This window comes from Dreissena polymorpha, chromosome 4 (assembly GCF_020536995.1).
Source record: "Dreissena polymorpha isolate Duluth1 chromosome 4, UMN_Dpol_1.0, whole genome shotgun sequence".
Lineage (NCBI taxonomy): Eukaryota > Metazoa > Mollusca > Bivalvia > Myida > Dreissenidae > Dreissena > Dreissena polymorpha.
Window position 1 is genome coordinate 102,463,643 of NC_068358.1, and position 10,710 is coordinate 102,474,352.

Consider the following 10,710-nt stretch of genomic DNA (forward strand, 5'->3'; position numbering starts at 1 on the left):
GCGTATATGACTCATATCGGCGGATATGACTGAAAAGTGCGGATATGAACAGATAATGGCTTTTCAAATGTATTCTCCTTTATTCTTGTTATATAAAAATCGTTCTGTGACAAAAATACACGTCGCTTATGTGTAATGTTACGATCGAATGAATTTAAAAGCGTTTTTCATAGGCATTTTAATTTCAGTAACTCCAAATTAATATCCGCGAATATGAACGACCAGTCAGACCACCGATTTTATTAAATTGCTCTATTTTGAGGCAGTCTTAACATATTTATCACATATTGTGAATTTTTTTATTCAACAGTGATTTGTTCATAACAAAACTGTAAAAAAAAACGCATAAATATTGCCTATATTCGTTCATATTCGCACTTTTCGTTCATATCCTCGGATATGAGTCATATACGCATTTTAGACGGACCGCTCAAGGTCATACAACAATGGCCGCGCCCATGAGAGAATCTTCACAGTCGTGTCAAAACTTTCTTACAGCATACATCGGCTTGTTTGGCTATTTAGAAACTGTCATTTAGGATATATGAGTTATTTATTAACTAAATCTCCGCTAATGTCAATAATGGATTGAATTCGAAGGATTTTTTTTTTTTATTCAATATCATACATACAATGTAAACATGTATATGATCATACAACATAGTGATTGTATAAAGCAATAAAGTCCAGACATGTTATACAAGATATGCTAATATATATTAATTTTTTTTTGGAGAGAAAAGAAAAGAACAACAGAGGAATAGTTATGAAAAATGATGAGTTGTATAAAGTCGGAAGAAAGCATACTGGACTTGTGTGTTTTGTTGTATATTCACAATAATCTTGTCAGATAAAAAAAAAATAAAAAAAAAATAAACAAAACTATTTTAGAGAGATAAACTAACATTAGAATGAAATGTATTTAAGTGGACAAAACATTATGAGAATTTTATCCGATTCCATTTTTGTTCAAAGATTTGTAATGTGTCATTACTGAGGGCTATTTCTTTCTCAATCTGTATTTTTAGTTTAAGACTATGGACAAAGCAATTAAAATTTGGAACTTGTTTTTTGTACTTCATGTTTAAGATAAAATATTTCATCAATATAACCATAAAGTTCACAATATTATTACAGTCTATTGATTTCAATGAGTTAATTCCAAAACTTACATTTAAGAAAGATAGTTTAACGTTTAGTTGATGTTGTTCAAGAAAGGATATTAATTGATTCCAAATAGTCTGGATGTGTTTGCACTCCCAAAAAAGATGTTCTATAGTTTCAATGTTTTCACTGCAGAAGTCACACAGATTTGAGTTAGATAATTTGCATTTAAAGAGATATTTATTTGTAGCTACAATTCTATGGATGTATTTATATTGAAAATTTCTCAGTGTGCTTTCAATTGTTGCTTTATATGGCATGGTAAATATGTGTTTCCAATTAAGCTCATTTTCTCCAAAAAGGACTTGCCATTTATTTTGGATTTTGGAGTTTTCTGTAGGGTTTTTAATTTGTAGTGTGTAGAATATTTTATTTATTTTCTTTTTTCTTCCAAGTATGTTTTCTACAAATGTTGTTTGAGTACATGGTGTATTATTTGTATTGATTTCAGATTTAATATGTATGGGTATGCTTTTGATTAGTGTGTAGTACTTCAGAAAATTATTTGAAGGTATTCCGTATATATAGCATATATTATCAAAAGAGTAGAAATCCTTAATTCTGTAGTCATATAATTGGTCGACATATTTAATGCTTCGTTCAAACCAGTCTTTATAGAAAAACGTCTTATTGTTTGAAGTTATGTCTTTATTGTTCCATAAAATTGTTTTACTGCTGGTTTGGGTTTCTATGTTATGAGTGACATCACTCCATGCTGATAGAACATCAGACAGAAATATGTTTTCGTCTGCAATTTCATGTAAGATAGTATTGCCGATGTTACATTCAAAGAGTAAGGAGTCACCATATTTTTTTAGGATTTTCTGGTAGAATAATTTCCATTTACTCGTATTGGTATTATCTAGGTATCGTTTAACCCAGCTGCATTTGACTGCATTCAAGAATGAGTCAATGTTCGTTAATTGGATACCTCCATTTTCTACAGATTGAATTAACTGAGTTCTTTTTATTTTATCAGGCTTACCGTCCCATATGAAATTGAATATTGCTGATTTTATATCGTTAATAACATCATTTGGTGGATTTGGGAGAACTGTGAATACATAAATTAATTTAGGAAGTGCAAACGTTTTCAATACTGTGTTTTTTCCGATTAGTGTAAGTTTACGATGATGCCATGATTTTAAGCAGTTTTTAAAATTCTGTAATTTAGGTAATATGTTTTTAAGAACTGTATCCTTTTCATTATTTGTGAATGTAATTCCTAACGTTGTGGCTTCATCGGATGTCCAATTAAATTTCATTTCTTTTTTATATTGAACATTACTTTGTTTTAATTTACCTACTCGTAACACAGTACATTTACTTTTGTTTAGTTTAAGACCCGATGTCATTCCGTAAAGGGTTAGCGACTCTATTAGGTTATGGAAAGAATCGTAATTGTTATTTAAAAAATAAGTTGCATCGTCAGCAAATAGGGATTGTTTGATTTCTTCGTCAGGTTCTAGTGATATGCCTTTTATGTGTTTATTTGATTGGATGTGATGTGATAGATACTCGATGCAAATAATAAATAGCGATGATGATAGTGGACATCCTTGTCGAACCCCTCGTTCGATGTTAAAACTGTTTGAAAAGAAACCATTGTTAATGATTATACTGTTAATATCGGTATAAAATAGTTTGACCCATTGAATGAGACTTTCACCAAATTTCATATTTTCTAAGCAAGAGAACATAAATGAATGATCAAGTGAATCGAATGCCTTTTCAAAGTCTGCAAAGAATATTAGACCAGGATTGTTTGAATTGTTGAAATAGTTTATGCATTCTTGGATAAGACGAACGTTTTCACCAATGTAACGTCCTTTTATGAAACCAGATTGAGATTTTGAAATGGTTGATGGTAATATTTTTTTAATTCTGTTTGCTATACTTTTAGTTGCAATTTTATAGTCATTATTTAGTAAGCTAATTGGGCGCCAGTTTGATAAGGATTCTAAGTTTTTTCCAGGTTTTGGAATGAGTGATATAATACCTTGTTTTTGAAGCGTTGTTAGGTTTTTATTATTATATGAATGGTTTAGTGAATTAATTAAATGCGTTTTGATATCGAAGGATACATTCGATGTGAATGCAGGACTTTCTGGATCTTGACAGCTTGACACGGCAAAACTGGTATTTTTAGTTATCAATTTAAGTCACATTTTGCTTTGTAAATTGTATTCGAGCATTTTGCGACTTATTGAATGACTATGATACCCGATATCAACATATCACATGGGATTTGCAGATCACCAAGCTGTCCTGAAAACATTGATTACAAAATCTTTACTCATATTATCCTCTATTCCTATAACTTCGTGCAGCCCTATAAGATCGTGTACTTTTTTTATGACGTACTTCTAAGCAACATTCGAACGTACGTGCCCAAAAACTGTCCACTTTTGTAACGCGAGAATTTCCACAGCCGATAAGACAAAAATCATGAGGAAAAAACTATAAATATGATATAAATTGTCCGTTTTTCTGACCTCGTTCCAAAGAAATAGCCAAAACAATGTTTAAAATCTGCACATTTCCTTCAACAGACGGCTATGTTTGTCAATGTTTTGAGCGTAAAATGTTGTAAGAGTAGTTTCCCTTGGAGGCCCGTCTCAAATTTGTATTGTGCTCTCTATACTTTGCATTACAATACGATTAAAGTATGCTGTGTATGCGGGAAATGTTACCCCCAAATGATGACACGAGACCATACGATAAGATCGTGTCCGGCCAATTGCGATAAAGGTTCTCACTGCGTCAATTTGGGATTTTGTCACAAAACAACTGTCATTAGAAGGGGTGACAGCCTTTTATGCCCCCATTGTGAATAGAATTTTATTTAGCTATTTTCCGTTAGTAAATACACTTTATCTAGACCTCTGAATACAGTTATCACAGTTCATATTTCGTTTTTATGGAGACCAGTTTTGTTTAAACCATTATTTCAATACAGTTTATTCACGAAATTCATCTAAAACAACACATATTTAATACAAATAAACTAATATTCACAAAAACATATATCGGCTATTATAAACACATCCCAGGGCCTCGCTGTGACGTCATCAAAATCGGTGCACGATCTTATAGGGTAATTCTGTGTGACGCAGACTACCATATACATGAATGTTTAAAGGTACGTAACTCCATTATTATTATCTGTCAACCAACATATTTCACTCGTTATTTGTTAAACAAAAGATAAATCATAAAGAATAAATCAAGTTTAGTTATTGTCTAATGAATTTTCATGAAAGATATGCCATTGAAATTTAAGGTGCACGAACTTATAGGTTTAGAGGCTACGGGTTTGTATTATTTCTTCTTTCTATTTTAGTTCAGTCGATTGGTGTATAGCGGATTTTAGTGAGTAACGGATAGGTTAAAAAATTGCAAAATACTTTTATTTATGTAAAGATTTATAGTGTTCTATGAATTGAATATAGACTGCCTATCATTGTTCAGTCGATTCATGTTTTAGTTGACGTGTGTCAATGTTTAATTTACAATTGTTTCTTTTTTTCGAAAGCAAAACAAGGTCACGTTATGTACGCACCGTTTTTGTGACGAAAGGAAAAGTGAAGACGTATGGTTTCCTGAATTTTGCAGATTTTGTTTGGTAAACATTATGTTCATTGATGTAATATTGTAGTATAATGTGTCCTTTCTAAAAGTAAGAATGCTCAGAAACCAAATTGATGCGTACCACATAAAATAAGCATGAGAGCTGCAACTCGTGATTTAGTGAATAACAGACATGTGGCGACACATATTCGGGAATGTGGGGATTGTCTCAAACTAAATGAAAACTCAATTGAAGTTGTCCAATACACATGTGGGTAGCTATGATATTTATTAGTAAAAACATCATTTTGAATGAAAGATAATAAAATTATAACGAAAAATCGAATTCTCTGAAAACATAACTATCAAATATATATAACAAGGTATTCAACTCAAAACGACCCGAATATAGGGTGCATCGCTTTGAACAGCCATTACTTCATCAATTGTGCAGCGATTTCCATGAACTTGGTCTTATTAAACGCAGACATGGAGTTCCTTTTCTGGAAATTTACAAATCTTGCAATATGTTTTACAAATGCTGGGTAAAATTTCAAGAAATAACACGATACACATGTAATCCGATAAAGACCTAAGCGATCCGGTAATTGCTGAAAATTTAATTTGTCGGAATTTTAAAACCGCTGGCATGTTTCAATAGGAAAGACATTTGTCTTTCGATGTTTAAAGGTTAAATTACTGAATGCATGGTTTTTACGTTGAAATGAGACTCGAAGTCCTTAGCTATCCGTTATACACCAATCGACTGTATTAAATATCATTTTTAAGTCAAATGAACTGTGTCACTGAAAAAGAGACATTACGGCGATTGTGGCCAGTTTGGATCCAGATCAGCCTGCAGTCGCTTGAAAGCTGATTGCTTAAAAGCGGTTTACCATTATTTGTATAAGTCAGAGGTTAATTCCGCCACGCCAGGTCAATAAATACGCACAATATCTATGAGTTAGCGGTCGATAGTCGCATAATTTGGTATAAATAATAATAATAATGTTCAATAAATACGCTCAATATCTATTAGTTAGCGGTCGATAGTCGGATAATTTGGTAAAAATAATAATAATAGTAATGTTCAATGTCAAATATCTCTAAAAGCAACAGATGTAAGGCGTCTTCTGATTGGCTAACACTCAAGGGTCAGTAAAGACTGAACGTCGAATTACAATTTTGTACATCGAAGTACAAAAAAATGTACTTCCGCGTACATATTGTACGTCAAAGTATATTTCTCTTTTTACCTACTAGGTCTTGTTGACATTCGACCCAAATGGAACGCCATAAATGTGTATTCATACTATTGCCTTCGAGGTACTTATCGGATGTTTGAAGGAAAGGGACAAGAATGTGCGATTGTGGGTCAAGTTTCCCAGGGGTACTACGTCCCCGTACCCCCAATTTTTTTCCGTACCAAAATTTTTTCGTACCCAATTTTTTTTTGTTCCAAAATTTGTTTCGTACCCAAATTTTTTTCGTTCCCAATTTTTGTTTCGTACCCAATTTTTTTTCGTACTCTAATTTTATTTTCGTAACCAAATTTTTTTTTGGCATAATTGTTTTCTTCCCAAAATTTGTGTACCAAATTTTGTTTTCGTACCCACATACACAATTGTGATGATGTAAATCAACTTAAATTGATGCTTTTATACATCCATCCACTTCAAAAGCATCGTCACACCAGTACTGTCAGTACTTTGATTATAATCGGATTGCGGCCAAAAGTTCTTGCAGACGAATGCGTAAGGCCAGTGGACCGTAACATTTGCTTTATTTGGATAAATTGCCATATGTTCCGATTGTAGATTATAGCTTAATGTTAAATCATTTTAAGTGATTATAGTCAGTTATTTTGCACTCAGTTTCTGTACGATCACAATAAGAGAAAATCATGATATTCCGAGTACATTTCGTAATTTGTTATTAAATGCTTCTTACGTGTGTTTGACAAATAATTATGCCATATTTAAAAACTACGAACAAAACGATTGATGACAAAAACATTGTTTTTTTTTGTTTTTTTTTCAATTTATTTAATGTATTAATATAACTCATGCAACAGTATAACCAATGCTACCACCAATCAGATACGTGTATACACACACACACATATCAAAACTTTCATGCAAAGCGTGCAATCGGTATAGCTTCATATTGTCTGTTAATTTTTTGACACTGTTATGTTTGTGTATCTTTATGTTGCCAACTTTTTGAACACAAAATAAATAAGTGTGAAATAACGTGGATCAATAACGGTTATCTTACTATGATGTATTTAAAACGTGGACGAATAAGGATTTCTTAATATCATGTGTTTAAAAACGTGAATCAATAACGATTCTTACAATCATGTGTTTCAAAACGTGGATCAATAACGGTTACCTTACTATCATGTGTTTAAAAACGCGGATCAATAGAGATAATCTTACTATCATGTTTTAAAAAACGCGGATCAATAGCAGGTCTTACTATCATTTGTTTAAAAACGTGGATCAATAACGGTTATCTTATTATCATGTGTTTTAAAACGTGAATAAATAACGGTAATCTTACTATCATGTGTTTAAAACGTGGATCAATAACAGCAATCTTACTATAAGGTCATTATATGTCATTAAATGTGAAATGTAAATAATACCTCATTTTATTCCTGAATTAATATTAAAGAAATGTATGTAGATTATACAGATTTTCAACGCCGACCGAATGTGTAAAAGAGATTTGGCTGAATATCCTATATATGAAACACACTTCCAAAAAGGTATAGGAAGTTTTGGAAACATCAGCCACAAAATATGAAATACCTAATGAAATGCTTACAAGAAATGAAACTGTCTCTACAGTAAGCACTAAGCACAACACGTGTTCTTACGACAGTAGGATTCACTTATGATATTTATACTTCTTAACTTTCCTCCACAAAAGGTTTTTCCTCTGATGCTACAAGTCCAGGAGGTAGTACTCTTTCAAGTATTCACGAAGAAAATTCGATCACCGATAGTTTAACAACTGCTCATTTCGGTGGTTCTACGACCATGGGTATCACCGCCAAGAATCCTCTCACGAAAGAGTCAACGGATAGTACGACCGTTCATAGTAAATATATATTTTGTCAAAGTATTAGGCTAATACTCGTGAACTGTCTTGAGCATCAGAATAAATAATGGGCTTGACACCATTACTGTATGTGAATGTGTGTCTCTTAGTGTACATTGTATAACGACAGCAATTATGAGACTATATTGTAGTATAATTTGGACACGTGAAGCCACTCTCCGCGATTCATATGAGAGAACTAATGCATCTAATAAACAATATTATTTTAAAGAATCATATGTAAAGATAAGTATTCGGTTTATATATGCGAATCATACTTACATAGTTGCCAAACTGGACTTTTCATCTATGTTGTCACTTTGAATTAAGAGGGGTTTGCATCACTGAATAATACATACACTATACACGAAGATCGAAGTCACTCTCTTGATGTAAGGTTTCACGTTTGTTTTCCAGCTGTAGGTGTAGGTATCGGTGAGGCAGGTGGCCTACTGTGCGCAGTGGGAGCAGTACTTGTCATCATTGTACTAAGGAGAAGGTGTAGTGTTAACGTTGTCAAATTTTCATCGCATATACATGTACAATAGAATAATCATTTTAAATGACGCTTTATTAGAAATGATTAACAAATACGATGCACAGGTTAACGATGTCACGCCAATTGTCATTTAAGAAGTATATTGCTTTAATAACAGTGATTAAGTGTACTCGAAATACCGTTGAATAAATTTGTAAATATATGTTGCAAGAGCATATATCTAATGTTTGTTTTGACGAGTGGTTGAATGCATTTCGCATATTTTGCATTTCATTCAAAACCAATTGAAACATGAAAAGCTTTCAAACGAAAGAAGTTCTACTTATGCTGTGTCGAATCTATTTTAGAGATGCATTGTCGTGCAAATACGGGACTAAAACTGACAACTCTGACAAGACTAATGCTGGATCGTTCGCGATGGCAAGCAGATCATATGACGATACTATTGACAGCCATAACTATTTTATACAAGATAATCGCACGCTTTCGGTGGAAGACACGGTCGATCATTATAACACAGCAGATGAAAAAAAACAAAGGCAACGGTGAGACTGATAATTACAATTCAATAGATATCACTGAAGAACCATATGGCAACGGTAATTATGATCACACAACCGTTACCTTATCATCAGAAGCCGTTACCAGGAAACCGGACAATATATACAACAAACTCAAAATAGACCGGCCCGGTGACTATGACCATCTAGGAAGACTCGAGCACATCATGTCACAAGCAGGCAACGACTACAATACATCTGCTATTTCGCAGAGGAACGAAGTCGTCGGCGACTATAATCATATCACGAATCCTGTAAGAACAACAGTTACACGAGGTGAAGGAACAAAGGATCATGAACAAGGGGATTATGATGTTTTAAATGGAATTACGGTTAAACTTCCACCAGGCGATGCCCATGATTATGCGCACGCTAAAATATAGAAAGGAATCAAGTGAATAAATTATTGAGTAGTTAATTTTAAACATAATCTGAATGTTCTTATTATGTGACACATACGCCGACACATACGTATAAGCGTATTGGTGTTACAGTAATTTGCATTACAAACTTAATTACAGTGATACCTATTTGAAGTCGTGATATTATTTAGCTCCATTTATAAAACAAGTAACAACAGAGGCTTGAGTTGCACGACTTTTACGACAAAGAGGACTTTCGTTTAGAATGTTTAACGTATCGTTTCAACATATCCACCAATAGAAACACATTTGAACGTTGACAAACATTTTTATTGTATAGACGTGCATTCACGTGTACAATATCTTATTCATAATTGATATTAAAATTAAACCATGATACCATATGAAAGAATCCAAACATGTTGATTGCAATGTGATTGTAGTGGTGCACGGTCCCATGCATTTTGTCAGTTAGCACTCAAACATGATTTAATGTACAAAATATACATAAATATTGTGTGGATAACTATGTTTGCAACGATCTCGTCTTTTATACTTTCCTAGTAATAATAGAAGAGATTGAATACATACTGCTTAGTAAATATTGTAATACAAAAACTCTACAAATTGTTTACTGTGTTTAAACTAACGACAAACTGCATGTTGACATTACTTTCGGTTCTGAATGAATATTGAACACATTACTTAAATGGAAATATGTTTATGCATATCTGTATTTAGGGCGCAGTTTTAATAAAGATGCAGTTGTCAATAACAATTTGCTCGATACCGAAGACATAAATATATAAAGTTGATATGACATAAACTTTCAAGAATATTGTTCAAATGCCATTACATAAAGAGTACATGTTTGAGCATTTTCCTTGAAAGTTAATATTTTTAGATAAAGGAGCAAACTATTTTCATCACAAATATGGTTCCACAAGATTGTGTGCATTTTAGTGCTGGCTAAATCGAAATTAACAAAAATTTAAATTTAATTCCTTTTTGTAATTATGATACTGACAGTAAATGAATCACAAGTGTCAAATCAAGCTTTTAGAGTACTTAACAGCGGTTAAGTAGTTCGAAAACACTCTAAAAAAACAAAGAACACACGATGTTGGTTATGCACAAATATTTCGTTTATACATCGACACAAACAACTAAGTATGTATAACATGGCATGAAATATTAAACTTAAAAAAAAGTTGCCGTTATCCATTATTCGTCTTATGACTTTTTATGATTGAACTGCTACGCCTTTATTCTACTCAGCGTGGGTTATTCTAAAATGGTATATTATACAATACTTTTTATCAAATACAGTATATATTTAATAGTAAATAATTTAGCTGGTTTGTATATGCAATGTATATAACGTAGACTACACTTAGATACTTTTCTAAACACTTTGCAAACTTATTTAAAGATATGAGTTAAGATT

The 10,710-nt window shown here is 32.5% G+C and overlaps 1 protein-coding gene across 2 annotated transcripts in view; it reads left to right on the plus strand.

Annotated features, from left to right (window-relative positions):
- Window positions 1–10,350, plus strand: part of LOC127880068 (uncharacterized) — a 28,907-nt gene extending 18,557 nt beyond the window's left edge. For both annotated transcript variants that reach the window (XM_052427302.1, XM_052427301.1), the window contains exons 5-7: window positions 7,672–7,842; window positions 8,260–8,341; window positions 8,689–10,350. In XM_052427302.1, coding sequence (XP_052283262.1) covers window positions 7,672–7,842; window positions 8,260–8,341; window positions 8,689–8,890 — 455 coding nt within the window. In that variant the 3' untranslated portion in view covers window positions 8,891–10,350. The remainder of the gene's footprint in view (window positions 1–7,671; window positions 7,843–8,259; window positions 8,342–8,688) is intronic.
- The last annotated feature ends 360 nt before the right edge of the window (window positions 10,351–10,710 follow it).